Here is a 24,228-nt window from a genome sequence, read left to right on the forward strand (position 1 = left end):
AATGTTAGGAAATTCTACTTTACGGAGAGGGTGGTGGATGCCTGGAATGCGCTCCCGAGAGAGGTGGTGGAGAGTAAAACTGTGACTGAGTTCAAAGAAGCGTGGGATGAACACAGAAGATTTAGAATCAGAAAATAATATTAAAGATTGAACTAGGCCAGTTACTGGGCAGACTTGTACGGTCTGTGTCTGTGCATGGCCATTTGGAGGAGGATGGGCAGGGGAGGACTTCAATGGCTGGGAGGGTGTAGATGGGCTGGAGTAAGTCTTAACAGAGATTTCGGCAGTTGGAACCCATGCACAGTACCGGGTAAAGCTTTGGATTCTCGCCCAGAAATAGCTAAGAAGAAAAAAAAAAAAATAATAATAATAATAATTTAAATTGAATCAGGTTGGGCAGACTGGATGGACCATTTGGGTCTTTATCTGCCGTCATCTACTATGTTACTATGTTACTATGAAGTATACCGAGTATTTACAGAGCCTGAGTCTTCCTCCGATATGGCTTCCAGGTCCAGCAACCTTTGCACTGTTGCTCAGACTTTGACTGCTTTTTTCAGCTTCCCAGTCAGAGAGTCCAGAAGAGTCCAGGAGGGGCAAAAAGAACTCAAGCTTATATAAGCTTCTGAATAATATCCAGCATCTAGCAATCTTTAGTGATCTCCACCCACGATCTCCAATAGGTCGATAACCTCCCTCTGATGTGTGGAGGTTAGGCATCCTAACTGCTTCTTAAGAGCTGTTGCGGAGCGGGATCCTAAAGAATGGGAGAGCCTGGTTCCTCCAAATCTTTGTCTGCAGATTTGAAATAATCTCTGGCGTGCAGGCCCTCCCAAGAACTGGTGATAGCACCTGAAAGTTTGAAAATTACTGTGACCTGACCCTCCTAGGTGTTTGAGGCCACTATCCAGTAAAGACTTCAGCTTGTGATCCTGAACACTGGCCAAAAGATCATCCAGACCTTTCCCAAAGAGTAAATGCCATTGAAATCGTAATTTACTCAAGGTCATCTTGGAAGAGGAATCCCCTGCCCATTGACTGATCCCCTACTTCAGGAGATGATACAGTATATAAATCTTAGATTAGATTATCATTCTTTGGGCAGAAATGGAATAAGCAGACATTTTGCTCAAGACTCTGAAAAGATCATAAAGCATCAGCTACATAATCCACTCCAGACATTAAAAACTGGTGATCCCTCCCAGCTATTGCCTCCAGATCACAGCACAACTTGGAGTGGCAAGCTCAGGCGACAGAGGATGCCACTGCGGTTGCAAAGAGCTTCTTATGAACCAAATTCAGCCTGCGGTCCTGGGCATCCTTTAATACCACACCACCTTCACTGGGAAGGAGGTACACTCCTGCACCAACAGGAAACCCACTTTTGGTGGAACAAAGAGCTGGTTAAATTCAGCATCCATCATATAGAGCTTTGCCATGGTTTTGACCACCCAAAGGGGCCCCTCTGCGACCCTCCATAATGGTCTGTTAGCATTTTTGAACTATCTCGATGAGAGGGAAAAACAGGTGGTCGGTGCTTTTGTGCTGCTCATACGTGAGCACTGCGCAGAGCCTCTATCTTTAATTCCTGGAGGGATTCCATGATCACCTCCAAAAGCACAGTCATCCCTCTCCAAAATCAAGGACCTCCACCAGATTCAGATCCGGCCCCCCTAGAGATAAAGCAGCATCTCCTGCTACAGAGGACCCTGACTAGGAGAGTAAAGGCATTGATACAGAGCCCTCTTCACCCTAGTCTTCCTCAGATTGGACCTCCCCCTGTCTTGCACATGGCACTGTTGCTGGGGAATTGCACTCTCTGCGGGGGAAACCCCCGGCAGCAGCATGGCCGTGATACCCCAGGGTTCCATGTGGCCCTTATGTAAACTTCAAACATCATATTGATGAATTCAGGGGAAAGCCCTGTCCAAGACTTCCAGACAGCCCCTGCAGATGTTAGCAAGCTCCTTTCTGGGGTTTTGCGGCAGATGCACAGCATGGCTTAACTGGGGACACACTTGCACTGCTCCCCAGCTCGAACCTGGACTTTATTCCTGATCCTCATACCATCTGGGCACTAAGATCCTCTGAGGGTCTAGAAGAGGCTAAGCCAGTGCCCCGTGGAACATGGACAATCTTCTGCCAGTCATTCACCACAAATCTGGCATGAATTCAAGGTATCCTGGCCCAAGAAGTTCATCACACCTGTTCTGGAGCAAAATCCAAGGTGTTTTGAGGCAGATGCTTTTATTTTCAAATTGGGAAATCCAAGATGGCCAACACAGCAGGAACTTTAGCGCCAAAAACGGCCCAGGGAGCTACATTGGGGTCCAAAAATGAGCAATTTTGGGATGCGAGATGTGGGAGACCCCGACTCTAGCCCAAGAACCCCCCTCCCCAATTTTGTTATTCAGGCTGTCAGTATAACTTATTGGCAGACTGGATGGACCATTCAGGTCTTTATCTGCCATCATTTACTATGTTATGTTACTGTGCCACGGTGTGTGCTGGGAGCTGCAAGTGCTAAGACTGCAGACAGCTTACAGGGAGAACTGCCTCAATAAGCCTGGAATCTGAATTCCTCGCCTCTTCAGACTTCCTCTCAGGCCCAACGAACCGGCTGGAGACATCAACCCCCACCTGACCTTGTACACACAGACAGAGGAAGGAAAGCAAGCAGTCGTCCCCAATCCTGGAAAAACTGCCAGAGCCACTCAGTCTGCGCTCAAGCCTGGGGCAAGCCTTGATCCTAAGAAATCGGTCCCTGAGCCCCCAAACTGTTAATGCAGGCTGTCCAAGTGGGTGCACTGTAAAGCAGTCTGCCCCTTAGAAGGACACCGTCGACCTGAGTCTGCGCTCTCTCGCAGCTAGAGATGCCCCAAGATTAGGATCCTCTGCAGCACCGAAAAATCTCACAAATGGTAAGCAAAAAAACAAAATTTAATTGAAAAATAAACATGAGCAGAAAAGAGAGACTCCTCCTATCATCTCACTTGTACACATCTGAGAAATAGGAGGACAGCCCAGAGGGATGGGAGGCAGAGTAAAAGCATGTAATGAGGCTCTCTACGAGACTTCTTGCGAGAAGGGGTTGACTACCCGAAGGTTCAGGAATAAAGTGCCTGTCACACTGGATTATTCTTCCCAATGTGCATCACTTTGCATTTGTCTACATTAAATTTCATCTGCCATTTCGATGCCCAGTCTCCCAATTTCCTAAGGTCTTCCTGCAATTTTTCATAATCCCCATATGTTTAACAACTTTGAATAGTTTTGTGTCATCTGCAAATTTAATCACCTCACTTGTCATTCCCATTTCCAGATCATTTATTAATAAGTTAAATAGCACTGGTCCCAATAAAGTTCCCTGTGGCACGCTACTATTTACCCTCGTTGAGAAAATGGTCATTTAACTCTGTCCTCTGTTTTCTGTCCAATAACCAATTCCTAATCCACAACACAACATTGCCTCCTATCGCATGACTACGGTAATTTTCTCAGGAGTCTCATGAGGAATTTTATGAAAAGCTTTCTAAAATCTAGATACACTACATCAACCAGCTCAACCTTATTCATACCTTCAAAGAAAGGAAGCAAACTGGTGAGGAAAGACCTCCCTTGGCTGAACTCATGCTGACCATTAAGGGAAAGGGGAAACGGAATGGGGACTTGCATACCGCCTTTTTGTTGCTTTGGAATTTCAAAGCCGACTTTCAAACTGGTGGGAACTGAAGAATTAAGTGACTTGCCCAGGGTCACAAGGAGCAAGACTGGGATTTGATCTCAACCTCTGGATGTAGAGGCAGTAGCTCAACCAATGAACCACAGCCCTTCCTCATGCTTGTCTGTGTTCTGTAATTTTTATTTTTTATAATAAGTTTCCACTATTTTGCCAGACTCTGAAGTCGGACTTACTGGTATGTAGTTTCTCACATCACCCCTGTAACCCTCCAATCTTCAGGTACTATGGATGATTTTAGCGGTAGGTTACAGAACATGTTTAATCATGTATTGCTAATGAATGTGAATACAGCCACAATAATAAAAACTTCCACCCATTGGCATGATATTGTACTATGTTTCACAATTATATCATATATATCTTTGTCTATATGTGGTTGACATGGAGGCCAATTGCCAACTGCCCCATTTACGATGCCAGTTTTTAATCCTCCAAGAGCATAACTTGCACATAGTGGCAGATATGGTTCTGGCTAACATGTTGGGCAGACTGGATGGACTGTGCAAATAATTATCCACAGCACTTTAGTCAGAATTACAGAATACTGTATAGTAAATAATGGAATAAAATCTTTACCCATGGTGTATAGTATAGATTCTTGAGACATGTGGTTTCTCCTGGTTTAAACTTTCCTAAATCTGCTTCTGGTTTTATAATTTCTATATTATTATTGTAAACTGCTTCTCCTATTATTTTGTTTTATTATTGTTAACTGCTCTGTTGGCCTGGCCGAGCTGTCCCAGGACTACTGGGAGCCTCTTAGCACAAGAAAGCCTTAACAAAGATCAGATTAATACCCCAAAATAACAAATTTAGTGCAGAGAAGAGGAAAAGAACTTGCTTGTAGAAGTTAAGACTGAAGAGAGAAGGTACAGCCCAGGGAGACCAGGAGGCAAAGCTGAGAAAAATGATTGACTCTTTCTACAATCCAACTTACACTGGAAATTCCATATATCCAATATTCGTGAAAGACACTCAAATCTGCCCAGAGGATTTATCTGCATTCATACCATTTTTTATATTCCCAAGAAATATAACTAGACTGCAAATTTCCCCCCTCCCCCCTTTTATGAAGCCACATTAAGCTTTTTTTTTTTTTTATCGCTGGCCACGGCGGTATTAGCTCCAACGCTCATAGGAATCTATGAGCATCGGAGCTAATACCGCCACAGCCGGTAATAAAGCAGCCTAATGTGGCTTTGTAAAAGGGAGCCTTAATGCATCAACGTGATTAACGCCAATTAAGAGATCTGATTGTAATGTCCTATCTTCTGCTCATGTCTGGGCCCACTTTTTCTCTAGGTCTGAAAGAGGCTGTGGTGTTGGTGTCAGCGTCAGCATGTGTATGCTGCTGCTGGCTCTGCCCGATGTATCTTCCTGTTTCTGGGTCAGGCAGAGCCAGCAGTAGCACAGACGGGCTGAGAACCCTTACCTCACGCTACAGCTGCATTATTTCCTCGCTCTCATGGTTCCCTCGCTGGCTTTCCCACCTCTAATAGTTTTAAGTAGTAAAAGCAATGCCCGTTAAAGAGCAGAGCAGAATTCGTTTCACTTCACCTCTATTCTATTGCTTGATTCCTTAATAGAGTCAAGAAATATTCTATAACAGGAGAGAACAATAATCAAACATTTTTAAAAAAATGTACTGTATTAATCCAAATCAGAGAAAAAGTTACATTTTAATGCTTTTTCTGAAAAAGACTGAATTTACCTATTCTGAATAGAAATGGCTTATGCACCCTGTGGGGAAAAAAAGAATGCTCTAGAATTGATTTTGAATGAATGTCCATTGTAAGTTATCCTAGTTTTAAGGTTGCTTTAAAATGAGAATTGACAATTGACATAAATACATGAAAAATTCTAACTTCAAATGAGACCAACTGAACATAATCTGTTCAAAGATTTTAAATATATTGTTCCACAGACAGCTGAAGAAGGTTTCTTAGCAAAAGGGAAGCCCTGTCACATCTACCCATCCCAAAAATCAATCCGACAGAGGTATTTTGAAGGAACTGCAATTTGCAACAAAGCTAAACAGAAATACCATTGCAGTAATCTGAGGTAGTACAATAGCAGAACTTAAAACAAAGATCTTATAGCTCATAATTGACAGAACTTAAAACAACCTCTTAACCAAATCATTGACTTGGGTGTCATCTTAGATGCAAAATTTACATTAGAAATGCAAGACTCTAGATGCTATCTCAATATGCAGAAACTCACCCGAGATCGAAGCTAATATTCAAGTTAAAATATTCACCAAAACGTACATTTCTAGTTTTTTTGGTCATTTAATCTCAAATAATTGTTTAAAGTCCAATTATCTACCAGCTGACTACATTTCAAAACTTGGATACTTTCTTCATAAATTAAAACACAGGATTCAAAATAAAAATGTCATTGGAATATGAAAGAAAACTAGCCAGCCTATCTAGCATTTCACCCAAAGAATTCATATAGACATTAAATAATGATGTTCCCACTAACTTCCAGAGCCTACTAATTTTAGAATAAACTGCACTAGGACAGAGGCTGTACCGTGAGCCACAGAAGTAGGAATTTGATCAGGGACCAGTATTTCCATGTCCCTCTGCCTTGATGACTTATTGAAAACAGTGGCAATGCTTTAAAACACTTCAGTTCTTGCTTTTTAATAAAATTGTTCACAAGCAAACTCATGCCTAAAGGTAGATGCTTAAAACAAAAGGCAATTGCTGAAATAGTCCCAAAACTAACTTTGCTTCTAAATTAGTGGGAAATGGCATTATCCTCACTCATAAAATAACCCAGCAAAGGATGTAAATTTTGAAAGACATAGGGCTCCTTTTACCAAGGTGCGCTAGCATTTGTAGCGCATGCTAACCACACGCTAAACGAAAAATACTAACACAAGCTCTATGAAGGTATTAGCGTTTAACGCATGAGGTACTGTAGCGTGCGCTAAAACCACTAGCACACCTTAGTAAAAGGAGCCCATAGTGATGGCTGGGGAAGTTCTACCCCAAAGGCCAATCAGGGAAAGGGATTGGGACCTGTATATAGCCTTTTTGTACTTTTACAATCACACTCAAAGCGGTTTCCATACAGGTACTTCAAGCATTTTCCCCGTCTGTCCCGGTGGGTTCACAATCTATCTAATGTACCTGAGACAGTGGAGGATTAAGTGACTTGCCCAGGGTCACAGGGAGCCGTGCAGGGTTTGAACCTACCACCTCAGGGTGCTGAGGTTGTAGCCACACTCTCCTCCAATTAGAAATACAGAAGGACAGCCAATAGCAAACTTGCCAGCATAAAGGTTATTGGGGTATATACCTTGATGCCAGCACAATGCTGCAATACCTATGCATGTACTTTAAACAACTTTTTTTTTTTTTTTTTTTTTAAAGAAACAAGAACTACAACAGATATTTGTGGTTTCAGACTACTTTGTAATTTAAGGCACTCTGAGGTTTCAGTGTTGTATGAAACCACATTTGCCAAATTGGTTAAACAGAGAAGACACCTAGATAAGGTACAAAAAAGCGCGTGGATTTCTCCAATATGGCATTAGATGGCACCGTGTAAAACTGAAACCTTTTAGACACAAACGAGGTTGTCCTGTGACTTTCAGCTCAGGTCTGCTTGGTTTATCGCATACTTTTGCACACACCTGGAGTTTGATTCACCGAAGTTCTTCGCCCGTTCTGCATCTAAGGGAAAAAAGCTTCATGAATCAGGTCTCAGTTCCTGCACACTAAAAACCAAGGGGTCAATATTTAGCCAGCAGTGGTAAGTAGCTTCAGCTGCAGACTAAACTAACCTCAGATAGTCAATGCTGGGGCACACACAGCTCCCAGCATTGAGTATCTGGGTATGTCCACCAACCCAGATGTTAACCGGGCACTAATTGATATTAAGACTGTGGCCGGTTAACTCACCACATGAAGTCACAACAGCTGTTTTATGGTTACTTACCCAGTTGGCAGACCAAAAATCACCACTAACTGGCTAAGTTACTATTCTGCCCTAACTCTACCCCCAGTCTGCCCCAAACCTATCCATAAGGGATGGCCAGTTAATGGATATACAGGATTAGAAGCACTAGCCATTTAAAAGCTACTGAATATTGGGTGTCAGTTTAGTCAGTGGGATTTAACTGGGCAGATTTAATCCTTTTGAATACAGGCCCCCCAAATGACCAGCTCAGAGTCTCTCTGGATGAGTTCTTTTGCAGTACATGTCCACATTGTTCAAGAATCTGAGTTACTAATGTCTATATTATATATAAGCATAAAAAGAAAACATCCCATTTTCTCTGTGCACTACGTGTGAAATAGTGATTTTGACCAGTAAATCAAGTACATAGGAAACTGTCATAGGCTTAGAAAGGCTGTGCACAGGCTTTGTTTTATAACATAGTAACATAGTAAATGACGGCAGATAAAGACCTGAACAGTTCATCCAGTCTGCCCATAAAGTGAGTTCTTTTAGGGGCAGCTGACTGATAATGGAAGTTCGCACTTTCTTAGGCTATATTCCTCTGGATGAACAACAAACACCAAGGTTCAGGAAGTAACTCAGAAACTATAGACCAGGGAGCCTTACATCACTGCTGGGCAAAATGGTACAGGCTAAGAGCAGAATTACTAAACACATGCATAGGCATGGATCAAGCCAAGGGAAACCCTGCCTCATCAATCAGGTGTGAACAAAGATTAGCCAGTTGATATGGTGTATCTGGATTTTCAGAAAGCGTTTGACAAACTAACTTACGAGAGACTTGCAAGGAAATTTAATATCAATGGGATAGAAGGCAATGCTCTGTGGTGGACTGGGAACTGGTTAAAAGTTAGAAAACGCTGATTGCTGCTTTTTTAACATGGTACTTATCAATGACCTGGAAACAGGAATAATGAATGAAGTGATCAAATTTGCTGATAAATTGCAAAATCTTACAAGACTCAAAATAGACATCCAAATGGCAGATGAAATTTAATGTGAGTAAACAGAAAGTGAAGCAGCTCAACAGCAACCCAAACTATAGTTGAAGGAATACCCAGGAAAAAGTGTAATTGATAAGTTGAAATCCTCTGCTCAGTGTACAGAAGCAGGAAACAAATGGAATATAAGGAAAGGAATAGAGAATACCATATTTATGCCTTTAGATTGCTTTATGGTGTGACCACGCCTCAAATGCTGTGTACAAATAAAGATATAGCTGAATTAGAAAAGACACAGAGGAGGAAAACATAAGACTAGCATAAGACATACCGAGTCAGACCAAAAATCCATCTACCCCAGTATCCAGTTTCCATATTTGCCAATCCAGGTCACAAGTACCTGGCAAAAACCCAAATAGCAGCAGCATTCCATGTTATCGATCCAGGGCAAGAAGTGGCTTGCTTCCCCCATGTCTGTCTATGGACTTTTCCTCCAGGAAATTGTCCAAACCTTTCTTAAAACCAACTATGCTATCCGCTCTTACCACAACCTCTGGCAATGCGTTCCAGACAGAGCTTAACTATTCTCTGCATGAAAAAAAAAAATACTGTATTTTTCGGACCATAAGACACACTTTTTCCACCCCCAAAAAGGGGGTGCTTCTTATGGACCGAATACACTGCGTGCGCCCCCCTCCCCCCAGTACCTTTTTAAAGTAGCGGTGGTCAAGCGCGGTCTCCTGCTGGATGGCTGCCTCTTTGCAGAGTGATGCACAACGCTTGCTCCTGCACCACAACTGGCTGCAATTGAGTATGATTGGCTGTGATTGGGTGGTTTAACGGCAGCAGCACACGCTTACCTTCCCCGCCCCCATCCCTCTAGCATTTGTAATTTTTGCATGTGAGTGCGCCCACACGCATTGAGGGGGGAACAGGCAGTGGCTATGCGCACGCTGGACACCCAGAAGCTAAAGGTAGCCAACCTGCGGCCGAGCTCCAGCGTCAGGGCCTAGACTGCAGCGGGCTGAAGGCTGAGTTGACACAGTGGCTGCAGGAAGCATTGGATGCTAAATTGTTAGCAGGAGATTCTGGCGAGGAGGAGACAACAGGACTAGGTGGAGAGCCGATGGACGACAAGCTGGGCAACAAGAATCACAGCACAGCGGGGGATGAGGACGATGGAGAGCCAGCATTTCGTCTAGAGGGAGAAGGCCAGGAACTGGAGCAGATCTGGTAGCTCTGAATTCAGAAAAGGGCACAGAGGACAGGAAATCAGAGCGAACCACAGGGGAGTGTGAGCCAAATGGAGAGACAGGAGAGAGGAAACCAAAGGACCGGACACAATCCCCTGCCAAGCTCAAGGCTTCTTTGACACGACCCCTAGGGCACCGTGATCCAGGCGTGAATGGTGGGCAGGAAGCAGAGAACCGGCCCAGAGAGGAGGCACAGTGAGGAAGAGGAAGATGCAGAGGAGGTGAGCATTGTGCTTCGCTATGCAAAGAGGCAGCCATCCACTTTAAAAAGGTACGGGGTTCGGGGGAGGGGGAACTGCGGACAGCTTCGGGCTTTGGACTGCAGGTTGTTTCGGGCTGCAGGCTTCCCAGCACCAGACATACCTATGTGTAAATGAGGAAAAACAAAGAAAAAAATTCTGAACCAAATTTTTTTTTCTTGGTTTTTCCTCCTCTACAGGTGGGTGCGTCTTAAGGTCCGGTGCGTCTTATGGAGCGAAAAATACGGTATTTCCTCCTATTGGTTTTAAACATATTTCCCTGTAACTTTGAGTGCCCCTACTCTTTGTAATTTCTGGGAGAAAAAAAAAAAAAAAGATTCACTTTTACTCATTCTACACCACTCAGGATTTTGTAGACTTCTTTGTTTGTTTATTTATCTCCTGCCCTTATCCAGGGCGAGTAACAATTTTACATACAAAATAATACATTACATTTAACATACAAATCACATCAACACAACCCTCACTTTAACCAAAATACACACATACAAAGTATAAAAATACAAGTAGGAAAGAAAATTAGCAGGTAAGAATATAATTTTTCCTTCCTTAGCAACAGCAGCAGATGAATCCAGAGACCAAAGGGATGTAGCAAAGCAATCCTCAAACTGGGTGGGAAGCAAACGCCACCTCGGCAACAACCGAAGCACTAAACGCAGCCTCCACATGCGCCCCCACATCCAACCGGTAATGCTGAGATAAAGTATTCTTGGAAGACCAGGTAGCCACATGACAAAACTCCGCCAAGTAAAAAACCTCTGGACTGAGCCCAAGAAGTAGCCATCGCTCTGGCTGAATGATCATGAAGTTCTTCCACCAACTGCTTCCCTGCCATCAAGTAAGCGTAAAGAATGTCCTCCTGGACCCTTCCAGCGATGGAGGCTTTGGACGCTGCCATAAGTTTGTCGTGTCCCTTGAAGAATACAAAGAGGTGATCTAAACGACTAAAGTCATTAGAAACCTACAGATTGCGGAGAATGCTATGCACTTTTAAGGAACTCAGTGAAGAAAAGCTCCCCTCCCCATTCTTTCCTGAGATGGGGGAGTTCTTTCCCCAGAGGCGGCCAGTGAGATTCTGGAGAGTGTGGAGACAGAACTCCCAGTTCAAGGAGCATCTGTAGGAGATTCCGGGACTAAAACAGTAACGGGAGGTGAAGAAAATCAGCCAGAGCAAAGCTAAGAACTTTCTTCAGAGGGTGATCATTTTTTCACTCAGCAAAAGTTTACAATTTTGGAAAAGCCTCCACAAGTGACCCTGGAGTCCTTATGGGATTTAATTGCAAACTTTTCAAAAACTATTAGTCCCAATTTCCAATACATTGAAAATAAATTGATACAACATACTAAAGAGCTTAAGGATTTAAGAGAAGATCTGACTGTTACCAAATTATCAATTCAAAAGCATGACCAAGATTTACTATTGGTTAAACAAGTACAGGAGTCCCTAATCAAGGATAATCTTAGTCTTAGGAAAAAATTAGAGATACTTGAAAACAATTCACGAAATAATAATCTGAGACTAATTAATTTCCCCAGATTAACAATGATAACTCCTAGGGAAATGCTTAGGAGATATCTGGTGGAAATTTTGCAAGTCTCGGAGGAAACCTTACCACCACTTACACAAGTGTACTATTTACCAAATAAAAATGGGACTCAATTACAGGATAAAATATCTGTTCAACCACTGAATGTATCAGAAATTTTAGAAACGTCAGATAAAGAAATAGCGGTACCTTCTACATTGATACTAACTGTAGCTCTTTCAATTGATAAAATGTGGTTATTGAGGCTCTTTTTTAAAAACAAACAAAGAGTTTCTTGGATGCAAAATTCAAATGTTTCCTGATCTTTCAAGAGAAACTCAGAAACGTCGTCGATAATTTCTTCTTTTGAGACCTGGGGTCATTGCTTTGGGAGCAACATTCTATTTGAGACACCCTTGCAAGTGTATCATATGCCACCACTCAGTTAAATATGTTTTCTTTGAATCTCAACAGTTAACTGCTTTTTTGGCTCTCTCTCGACTGGATGAAGTAAAAACAAGCGCTCTATAGTTATAAAATACGCTCCAATCTCAGCTCTTTCTGTAGTCTATCCTGCTACATAGATTTATATTTTCCTTTATTCGCCTTTATGTAATCTTGGATCTATAATTTGTGGACTTGAGTTGAGTTAGCCATATATATATATTTTTTTTCTTCTTCTTTGTTATAAAATCATGTTAAATGGTAATGTGATTTATTTTTCCAATGAAAGTCATAACTTGACTAACTTACTTTCTGTACAAGTGAATACTTGATATGTAAATTGAAAAAAAACTTATAAATTAAAAAAGAAAAAAAGAAATTGTGGTAGTGTATGAACTAACACCCCAGAATTTGTAAATCATAAATAAGAATCACCGCCGTACAAGGCCTGCAACTAAGAAAACCTTAGCTGAAGCCATGGCTACAAGAAACACCGTATTCAATGTCACAGCCTTTTAGAGCCTCAAAAGACAAGGTTGAAACGGAGCCTTCTATAAACTGCAAAGAAGTACCTTAAAACTGTACTCCGGACAGGGCTTCTTAAGAGGTGTACAAATATACTGTACTCCTTTAAACAAGTTTACTGTGGAAGTCATAAATCAGATATCACCCATATTATCTCAGATAGAGCAATAGACTATTAGTTTCAGGCTAAAACTCAATACGGAAAAAATAACAATTTTTTAGCCAGCCCCAATGATAAAATAACAGAAACATCGCTTTGTCTTAATGGACATGTCTATCCAATAACCAATTCCATAAAAATTCTGGATATCACACTTGACCACGAACTGACTTGGATCAATCACACAAACTTAGTAGTACAAAAATGTTTCTACATATTGTGGAAATTAGGGACCATTAAAAAATACTTTGATCCAGTGTCTTTTAGATTACTGGTACAATCATTGATCCTACCCATTCTGGATTATTGTAACATCATTTATTTGGGATTTTCCCAAAAGATTTTAAGAAGACTGAGAATAATTCAGAATGCTGCGGTTCGATTGATATTTGGTCTGAAGAAGAACGACCGCATTAGTCCATATTATCGATTATTGCATTGGCTAGCGTTTGAACTAAGAATACTATTTAAGTTTTCTTGTATTTGTTTTAAGCCGATTTCAGGAGAGTCTCCAATTTATTTGTCCCCTCACTTTGAATTTTATAGACCATCAAGGATTACAAGAAGCTCTAGCTTATTTACCTATCCTAAGCCAAATGGTGTCAGATATAAGAACTTTTTTGAAAGGACCTTAGCATTTCAGGCAGGCAAACTACAATGTTGGCTCAGTGAATGTCTTGTCTTCATCAAGCCATGTCTTACTGTTCTTTTTGAAAATTAGTAAAGTCTGCTTTGTTTGACAAATTTATCACATAATTAGGTCTTTTTAATATTGTAATTATTTTACTAACTTTTAATCTTGGTTTTTTAATCTTAAAACATGTATGTACTTCGCTGATTGCTCAGTTTCTTATGGTGTAAACCGCCTAGAACTCTTGGGTAATGGCGGTATAGAAGAATAAATTTATTATTATTATTATTTTAGGAACTGAACTACAAGAAGCTGAGAAGTAAGCGAAGAGCGAGATACCTAGCTCTTGTAACCAGGGCTGTGGAGTCGGAGTCGAGGAGTCTGAGGAAATTTCGGGTACCTGGAGTCGGAATCTGAAGTACAAAAAACTGAGGAGTCGGAACATTTATCTACCGACTCCATTTTTGAACTTGGCATACCAATCACGAGCGATTCTTTCAGCTATAACACCCACTATATACACAGAACAAATGTTGCGAGCAGTTTCTGCGGCCTTAGAACCTTGATTAAAAGCAAAAAGAAGGTGGTGTCGAAAATGCTAATTTCTCTCAACTTGACATTCAATTTTAACGATCTGAAAATTAACCAGTGCTGTGGAGTCGAGGAGTCGGAGGAAATTTAGGGTACCTGGAGTCGGAGTCTGAAGTACAAAAAACTGAGGAGTCGGAACATTTATCTACCGACTCCACAGCCCTGCTTGTAACAAGCTAAGATTGCCACTTGAAGATGAAGGGAATTGAACGCTAAGCCCTTGGCAATACATTTCTGCTAAAAAAGAAAGAATATAACACATAGAAGTCTGGAAGGGTGCCAATGCTGAGAAGTACCCAAGAAAGGAAAAGCCTCCAAATAGTAGCATAAGCCACAGGTGAAGACATCTGTATTGCCTGGAGAAGAGAAGAAATAACCTGCTTCGCATATCAGCCATCACACATCAGCCATGACTTTTCCAAAGCTAAGTGGTAATACCAAAGTAGGACGAATATTCATGTTTACTGGACCCTAGGTGAGTAAATCCGGAGATACCGGGAATCGCAACAGTTTGGCCGTCGAAAGACTCATCAGATCTGCATAACAAGGACGGCGCAGCCATGTGCCCTGAAAGCGAGCTTAAGATGGCAAATCCATCCAATCGTCAGCCAGGGAAAACACTTAAAAATGAGAAACCAGAGGCAAGAAAGAAGCAACACTGCTACCCCCTCTGACTGCCACCCCCTGCGTCTGCTGAAGAAGCTAGGAAGCTTTGAATTTCGCGACGAGGCCATGCGGTCTAGCTCTAGGAGATCTCACCTTTATACATAGAGCTGGAATGCCTGAGTGAATAGTTCCCAATATCCAGGATGTAGAAGATTTTACTACTACTACTAGTATTTATTATTTCTAAAGTGCTGAAAGGGGTAAGCAGCGCTGTACATTTTAACATACAATAGGTGGTCCCTGCCCAGATTTTGTAGTGAGAAAGTCTATCTAAACTCTTTTCCTGTCTTGTAAAATGATGTGCTGACAGAAGAGAACAATGAAATTCCACCTATTGAAGATGAACCATTACTTTACTCGCCAACTGAGTACATTATGTATTTCCCTGGCTGTAGAGAAATACCACTGTCATAACACTGTCCTAAAAGACCTTTATTGTCATTCTGAAACTTCTAAAACGGTAGCCCGACCATGCTTCAGTCCAGAAGAATGAACGAGTACAGAATCTCTTCTTAATACGCTGAGGATTGAAGGCACTAAGCCCCCCAACCCGACAGCCTGGGTTGTTTGGTGACTATGTACCAGTCCAACAAAAAGTGAGGCATGCCTTTGAAAAGATTAATCTCGCTGAGCCACCAAATTATATTAAGCGATGCTTGAGGAACCTACTAGATACTACAATTGGAGCCTTGAGATACTGGGAACCACTATAACAAAAGCGACTGCTGTGGCATTCTCACGTGAAAGCGAGCCTAAGTTCCCAGTGGAGTCACCACCATAGATCCTAGAACCTGTACAGAATCCCATGCTCTTGTTCTTGGCGACTGAAGAAGAAGGCAAACCTGAGACTGTAACCTGTCATCCCAGTCTCTGGGAAGAAACACATTCCTCTCCTACGTGAACAACATCCCCCGCTCTTTGGAAATTTGAAGATTCACATCCAAAGAATTGAAGAAAAGAAGTTCAAATAAAAGAAATCACCCGTTTGTGTCTGACAAATTGATCTGGCTGGAAGACATCCGAATCAAGTAGTTGTCTAAGAAAGAAAGTACCTGAATCTCCTGTTTATGCCAAAACGCCATCACTGCCCTCATTTTCTAAAATGTTCGTGGAGCCATAGCTAAGCCAAATAGCATCTGCCAAAACTGATAGCACTCGATGAGAGCCAAGTGAAGATAGTGCTAATTCGGTGTCCATAGGGAAATTGTAAATATTCTCAGTTTTTCTACGGAAATGTTTAATTCTGAGAAACTAATTTACCAGAATGAGATCTAGCTCCCTTCTGACCAATTCCCCCGTCTTAGGCACTATGAAGTACATGGAATAACTTCCCTTAATTCCAGAAGAACTAAAACTACTGCCCCGAGTACCAGTAACACTTAAAAGGGGTCTTACACGAACGTAATCTTTGGAAGCTCGATACATGGTAACTCCAAGAAAGAATCTGAAATGGGAGGAAGATTCAAAGTTGCAAGCATCCTGAAAAATGCCCAAAGCCCCCTGACCTGACATCATGAGAAAGCATAAAGAGTTACCAGAGGAAGTGAAGATCCCTTCAGAATGAAGAGCAGATAGTCGGGGAATGGCTGGACGAAAGCTGTAAATTCTGGAAGAAAGGCACTTTCCCACAAAAAATCCAGCTTTGCGATGTAAGATGGAGTATGTTGGAATTCTGAAAACAGTATTAACTCCATGCAATGTTATCCAAAAACTTACTGCCTTTAAAGTGAAGACGTACTAGACGTAATCTAGAAGCTGCATTGACTACCCCATGGGAAATAATCTGCACCATAATTGTTATCAGACAAAGCTTACATTCCTAAAGAGAGCTTCAGGGATGATTCCAACCGCCACATAGCGTTTGCTACTATATGGGTTTGGGAGAATAGGTAACTTGTCCCTGGTTAGAAGGAGCCACACAGCTCTTCCTGCCAGTTTGAGGGACTGTCTAGCACAGACATGGGAAACTCCGGTCCTCGAGGGCCAGAATCCAATCAGGTTTTCAGAATTTCCCCAATGAATATGCATAAGATCTATTTGCATGCACTGCTTTCAATGCATATTCATTGGGAAAATCCTGAAAACCCGATTGGATTCTGGCCCTCGAGGACAGGAGTTGTCCATGTCTGGTCTAGCAGGTGCCATGAGAAGATGGCGACCTGAGAAATCTGTATGAGAAGCTTTGAAACTTGCAGTCCCTGGCACCCTAGAAAAAGAAAAGACAGTTCTGCCCACAGAAAGATGTGAAGTGCCGTTATGACCCTAGAGACTCCCCCAATTCGTAATCTATTCGTACTACGTTCAGGAATCAAGTCTATAGTGCTACCAGACACACACAGTGCTGCACAGAGGCACAAGAATAAGAAAACCTCTAAACCTCAATAGACTCACCCTTCAGGGACCCCGAGAGACAAGATACCTGTATGAAACACAGGGTACTCTCATGCCACTGACATCACTGTGCAGCAATTTGTCTTCTGCTGACCCATAACGGCAAAAAAACGAGATTGGGAGGCTGAGCACAGGACAGAATATCTTTCTTAAGCACCGTGAGGCGTAACGGTACAGTCCCGATTAAAGTAGTTAAGTCTTTTCAAGTAGAGAAAGTGGGGCAACACACACACAAGGTATATCACTGCAACAGTGGCAAAAGCTGTTGAAACACTCCCGACGCGTAGAACTCCGAAAACAGGGAAGCCACGGGATACAGTGATCTAAGTCAGCTGCAAAATAAACCCCGTGAATGCTGTAGTGCTCCTGCTAGCGCAGGAGACCCAAGCGCATGCCTGTTTCATGCCAAAATGAGCCAGCTCTATCAAAAGTGCATTAAAAACCTACCCGGAGCCAACCATTAAAATATTTTTCCACTGTCATGGTATAAAATGCTTAAAATGAATACTGGAGAGAAATTAATGAATGCTGCTTTGTTCTCCTCAACTTAGGAAAATAAGCATGCGTCTCTTGCACTCAGTCAGGAACCAGCTATGTGAAGAACACATCTGGAGTCGTCCAAATATTCACCTCCACCTGGCCACGGGAACTGCCAAGCAGAGTCCGCATCGGGGAGAAATCCCACTACCACCGTGGTGCTGCTGCTAGAGTATGAAAACAAGCGTGCGCTTTCAACACGCAAAAAGGCACCAGTTCCGTCAACGGAGCTCTATCCATACATTCGAAGGCCTTTACTGAATAGACTTCATACAAATGTAAATTTACTTGTCATTCGCTAAACCATTTCCACAACTCTACAAAAGATAGCGTTTGATAAAAAAAATATTCCTTTTGTAGACTCACACCGAACCTGCAGCTCCACCACAACCAGAAACCAGAAAAGAAGTGCAAATAAAACATATACTCACAACTTTGTTGATAGTGCCGGGAGATGCCGGTTGCTCAGCACTATGAGGGCAGAAATGTTTAATAGTCACTGTGGTCTCTTTTTTTTTTTTTTTTAGTGAAGAAAAAGAAGAAAAATCGAGACCCATTCAGACCCTCTATCATTGGAGAGAGGGTGAGGCACCATTCAGCCGGACACCCCTGTCTCACTGAAAAGAAACCTCAACAAGAGATAATTATTTGCCCAGTCACAGCCAGAATCCAGGAGCTAGGTGAATAGCAACCATCACCTGCTGAGAGATAGAGAAACTGATTAACAGGTGGTCCTATTGCCTGGCACACCTCCTGCATCTTCAATATGCTCTATCTCCACCTGCTGGTAGATGTATGCTATCCCATTGGTCTCTGGATTCATCTGCTATTGTTGCTAAGGAAGTTAGACCATTCTTCTAACTTTTGCAGATTCCTCTCTTCATGTTTTCCACTCCCTCCGGGGCATCCACTCCGTTACAAATCTTAGTATCATTCGTAAAAAGGCTAACTTTACCTTCTAACCCTTCAACAATGTCATTCACAAACATACTGAACAGAATTGGTCCCAGCACCAATCCTTGAGGCACTCCACTACTCACCTTTCCCTTCTCCGAGCAAATTCCATTAACCACCACCCTCTGGCATCTGTCCATCAATTACCGTAGTTTCTAAACCAGTTCACCACTTTGGGCCCTATTGTGTCTGGCACTAATGTCAGGCTTACCGGTCTAATTTCCTGGATCTCCCCTGGAACTCTTTTTTAAAAATCTGTATAACACTGGCCACTCTCCAAACCTCAGGTACTACAGATGATTTTAGTGACAGGTTGCAGATCACTAATAGTAGATTAGCAATTTCATATTTGCGTTCTTTTAGTACCCTGGAATGTACACTATCCAGTCCAAGTGACTTATCACTAACTTAAGGGTAGGCAATTCCGGTCCTCGGGAGCCAAAAGCAGGTCAGGTTTTCAGGATATCCACAAAGAATATATACGAGATGAATTTGTATGCACTGCCTCCTTTAGATGCAAATCTATCTCATGCATATTTATTGTGGATATCGTGAAAACCTGACCTGCCTGTGACTCTCGAGAACCGGAATTACCTACCCCAACTTGTCAATTTGGCTTAGTATGCTTCCAGTTCCTCCACATCACCCTTGAAAACCATTTCCAGTTCAGGTAGATCTCTTATATCTTCTTCCATAAAGACCGAAGCAAATAATTCATTCAATCTCTCTGCTATGGCATTATCTTCCCTGACTGCCCCTTTAGTTAAAGCAGATGGAATGAGGAAGAGCTAAAATAGTTAGGACTAGAGCTTAGAGAAGAGATGACGAGAGGAAACATGATACAGGTTTATAAAATTTTTACATTTTCCAAAAGCAGAAGAACTAGGAACACGCAATGAAGGTCTTTAGTACTATATTTAAAACAAATCAGAGAAAACATTTCTTCATTCAGCACATAAATTAAGCTCTGGAATTTGTAACTAGAAAGCACAGGAAAAGCCTTTAGAGTAGCAGGGTTAAAAAAAAGAGGTTTATAAAGTGCCAGAGAGACTAATCTATAATCTATTATTCACATGGACTTGTGTAAGGCCAATGATTATTCCTGGGATAAGCAGTATGGAATCTGTTTTACTCTTTTGGGATTTACCATTTTCCTAGGTAATAGTGATCTGGATTGGCTGCTTTTGGAAACCGGATACTGGGCAAATAACTGTACGGAAGAAGATGTAAAAGATCTACCTGAACCAGAAATGGTTTTCAAGGGTGATGATGTGGAAGAGCTGTAAGAAATCTCGGTGAATCTGGAAGGTGTACTAAGCAAAATCAACAAGTTAAAAAGTGATAAATTGCCAGGACCGGATGGTATACATCCCAGGGTACTAAAAGACCTAGTGATCTGTAACCTGTCGCTAAAATCGTCTGTAGTACCTGAAGATTAGAGGGTGGCCAATGTTATGCTGATTTTTAAAAAGGGCTCCAGGGGAGATCTGGAAAATTATAGATCGGTAAGCCTCACTTCAGTGCCAGGCAAAATGGTAGAAACAATTCTAAAAAATAAAATTGTGGAACACGTAAACAAACATGATTTAGGGCTCCTTTTACAAAGGCGCGTTAGGGCCTTAACGCACGGAATAGCGTGTGCTAAAATGCCATGCACGCTAGCCACTACTGCCTCCTCTTGAGCAGGTGATAGTTTTTAGTCTAGTGCGCGCTAAAAACGCTAGCGCACCTTCGTAAAAGGAGCCCTTAATGAGATGGAGTAAACATGGGTTCAGCCGAGGGAGATCTTGCCTCACCAATTTGCTTGATTTCGTTGAAGGTGTGAATAAACATGTGGATAAAGGTGAGCTGGTTGATATAGTGTATCTAGATTTTCAGAAAGCTTTTGATAAAGTTCCTCAAGAGGCTCCTGAGAAAATTAAAGTGTCATGGGATAGGAGGCAAAAATTCAGTTGTGGATTAGGAATTGGTTATCGGATAGAAAACAGAGGGTAGGGTTAAATGGTCATTTTTCTCAATGGAGAAGAGTAAACAGTGGAGTGCCACAGGGGTCTGTACTGGGACCGGTGCTATTTACCTTATTTATAAATGATCTGGAAATTGGAATGACGAGTGAGGTGATTAAATTTGCAGATGACACTAAACTGTTCAAAGTTGTTAAAACATGCGGATTGTGAAAAATTGCAGGCGGACCTTAAGAAATTGGAAGACTGGGCGTCCAAATGGCAGATGAAATTTAATATGGACAAATGCAAAATGATGCACATTGGGAAGAATAACCTGAATCACAGTTATCAGATGCTAGGGTCCACCTTGGGGATTAGCACCCAAGAAAAAGATCTGGGTATCATTGTTGACAATACGATGAAACCTTCTGCCCAATGTGTGGCGGCAGCCAAAAAAGCAAACAGGTTGCTAAGAATTATTTAAAAAGGAATGGTTAACAAGACTAAGAATGTTATAATGCCCTTGTATCGTTCCATGGTGCAACCTCATCTGGAGTATTGCATTCAATTCTGGTCTTCTTATCTCAAGAAAGATATAGTGGTGCTAGAAAAGGTTCAAAGAAGAGAACCAAGATGGTAAAGAGGATGGAACTCCCCTCGTATCAGAAATGACTAAAAATGTTAGGGCTCTTCAGGCTGGAAAAGAGATATGATTGAAGTCTACAAAATCCTGAGTGGAGTAGAACGGGTACAAGTGGATCAATTATTCACTCCGTCAAAAATTACAAAGACTAGGGGACACTCAATGAAGTTACAGGGAAATACTTTTAAAAACAATAGGAGGGAATTTTTTTCATTCAGAGAATAGTTAAGTTCTGGAACGCGTTGTCAGAGGATGTGGTAAGAGCGAATAGCGTAGTTGGTTTTAAGAAAGGTTTGGACAAGTTATTGAGAAAGACATGGGGGAAGCCACTGCTTGCCCTGTATCGGTAGCACAGAAAGCACAGTTACTTACCGTAACAGGTGTTATTCAGGGACAGCAGGCATATAATCTCACATGTGGGTGACGTCATCTAAGGAGCCAAGATGCGGAAGCATTTTCAAGCAAACTTGATTGAAGATTTAAGTTTGCTCTGCTGCTCCACGCATGCGTGCCTTCCTGCTCCACTAGGGGGCGCATCCCCTCGTGGTCTCCAGTTCACTTAACTAGCAAAGAAGCCTACCTCGGGGAGGTGGGCGGGTTGTGAGAATATATGCCTGCTGTCCCTGGATAACACCTGTTACGGTAAGTAACTGTGCTTTATCCCAGGACAAGCAGGCATGATATTCTCACATGTGGGTGACCTCCAAGCTAACTGAAAGGGATGGAGGGAAGTTGGCAATTTAAGCAAATAGATTTCGCAAAACCGATTGGCCGAACCAGCCATCGTTCCTGGACAGTGAGTCCAGACAGTAGTGGGAGGTGAAAGAATGAACCGAAGACCACGTGGCAGCCTTGCAGATTTCCTCAATAGGTGTGGACCTAAGGAATGCTACGGAGGCTGCCATCGCTCGGACCTTGTGTCCCGTTACTCGACCATGCAGCGCAAGACCAGCCTGAGTGTAGCAAAAGGAGATGCAATCGGCCAACCAGTTGGACAAGGTGCGCTTGGAAACTGGGTGACCTAACCGGTTTGGGTCAAAGGACAAAAACAATTGTGGGACTTTCCGGTGTGGTTGAGTGCGTAGGAGGTAAAAGGACAACGCTCTCTTGCAGTCAAGAGTGTGGAGCGCCACCTCTCCGGGGTGAGAGTGGGGCTTGGGGAAAAACACAGGTAAGACAAAGGACTGATTGAGATGGAAATCAGACACTACTTTAGGCAAGAACTTTGGATGAGTGCGGAGTACCACCTTGTCATGATGGAATACAGTGAAGGGTGGGTCCACTACCAGAGCCTGTAGCTCACTAACCCACCGAGCGGAAGTGAGCGCAAGCAGGAAAATCACCTTCCAAGTGAGGAATTTTGGATGGCATTTGTCTAGGGGATCAAATGGGGGTTTCATTAGTTGAGCCAGAACCACGTTAAGGTCCCAAACCACCGGAGGAGGTTTGAGAGGAGGGTGGACATTCAGAAGACCCTTCATGAAGCGAGAGACTAAGGGATGGAGCGAGAGGGCTTTCCCTTCTAGGGGCTGATGAAAGGCCGCAATCGCACTGAGGTGTACCCGAATGGAGTTGGTCTTTAGGCCAGAGTGAGATAATTGAAGTAAATAGTCAAGGACCAGGGGGACGGGAATCGATACCGGGTCCTGGTTGTGAGAGGAGCACCAGGCTGAGAATCTGGTCCACTTTTGGGAGTAGCAGGTTCTCGTCGAGGTCTTTCTAGAGGCCTCCAGTATCTCCTTGACTGATTGAGACACAGGGAGAGAAGTCAGGGGGAAAGAAACCAAGCATTCAGATGAAGAGATTGAAGATTGGGATGTAACAGCGAACCCTGACCCTGTGATAGTAGAGAGGGAAACCGAGGCAGAGGTAGTGGATCTCTGACACTGAGTTGAAGTAGAAGGGGAAACCAAGGCTGGCGTGTCCAGCGAGGAGCAATCAGGATCAGGGTGGCTTGCACCGTTTTCAGGTGGACCAGTGTCCGCAGGATCAGCGGAAACGCTTACAGAAACCTTCCCTCCCAGTCGAGGAGGAAGGCGTCAGCCTCGAGCCGGTCCGGGGAGTACATCCGGGAGCAGAAGAGAGGCAGCTTATGGTTGTGGGGGGATGCGAATAGATCTATTTGAGGCGTCCTCCATGTTTCGAACACCTGTCGTAGGGTCTGAGAGTGCAGTGACCACTCGTGTGGCTGGAGGAGGCGGCTGAGTCTGTCCGCCAGACAGTTTTGTTCTCCTTGTATGTACACCGCTCGAAGGAAGGTGTTGTTGGAGATTGCCCATTTCCAGAGGCGCAGGGCTTCCCGACAAAGGGCCCAAGACCCTGTTCCCCCTTGTTTGTTTACGTAGTACATTGCTACCTGGTTGTCGGTTCGGATGAGAACCACCCGGTCGTGGAGCAGATGTTGAAAAGCTACAGCTGCGAGATAGATGGCCCGAAGCTCTAGCACATTGATGTGGCAGCGACGGTCCTCTGCTGACCACATCCCTTGAGTGCGTAGGCCGTCTAGATGGGCTCCCCAAGCGTACTCCGACGAGTCCGTGGTGAGTACCTTGCTGTGGGGTGGGGTGAGGAAGAGCAAACCTTTGGAAAGATTTGAAGAGTCGGCCCACCAGCGGAGCGATCGTTGCAAGGAAGACGTCACTGTCACGGGGTGGTCGATCGGGTCCCGGTCTTGACGCCATTGAGAGGCCAGGGTCCATTGAGGGATTCTCAGATGGAGGCGGGCGAAGGGTGTGACATGGACGGTGGAGGCCATGTGCCCTAGAAGAGTCATCATCTGCCGAGCTGATACCGTGGTCAGCAGGGAGATCCTTCGACTCAGACTTACTAACGCCTCTAGACGCGGAGGGGGGAGGAAGGAACGGAGGCGAACCGTGTCCAGCATGGCCCCGATGAACTGTAGGGACTGGGAGGGGCGTAGTTGGGATTTTGGGAAGTTTATCTCGAACCCCAGACTCTGTAGGTAGATAATAGTCTGTTGGGTCGCTGAGATAACCCCTTCCCTGGACGGGGTTTTGATCAGCCAGTCGTCCAGGTACGG

At 43.2% G+C, this 24,228-nt stretch overlaps 1 protein-coding gene across 3 annotated transcripts in view; it reads right to left on the bottom strand.

The window, feature by feature from the left end:
- Positions 1 to 24,228, bottom strand: part of ERI3 (ERI1 exoribonuclease family member 3) — a 486,100-nt gene that overhangs the window by 454,171 nt on the left and 7,701 nt on the right. For 2 of the 3 annotated variants that reach the window (XM_033916422.1, XM_033916424.1), the window contains exon 2: positions 7,392 to 7,431. The exons of the other annotated variant lie outside the window; for it this stretch is intronic. In XM_033916422.1, coding sequence (XP_033772313.1) covers positions 7,392 to 7,431 — 40 coding nt within the window. The remainder of the gene's footprint in view (positions 1 to 7,391; positions 7,432 to 24,228) is intronic. 3 annotated transcript variants of the gene reach the window in all.

The sequence above is a fragment of the Geotrypetes seraphini genome, chromosome 12 (genome assembly GCF_902459505.1).
Source record: "Geotrypetes seraphini chromosome 12, aGeoSer1.1, whole genome shotgun sequence".
In the NCBI taxonomy this organism is placed as follows: Eukaryota; Metazoa; Chordata; class Amphibia; order Gymnophiona; family Dermophiidae; genus Geotrypetes; species Geotrypetes seraphini.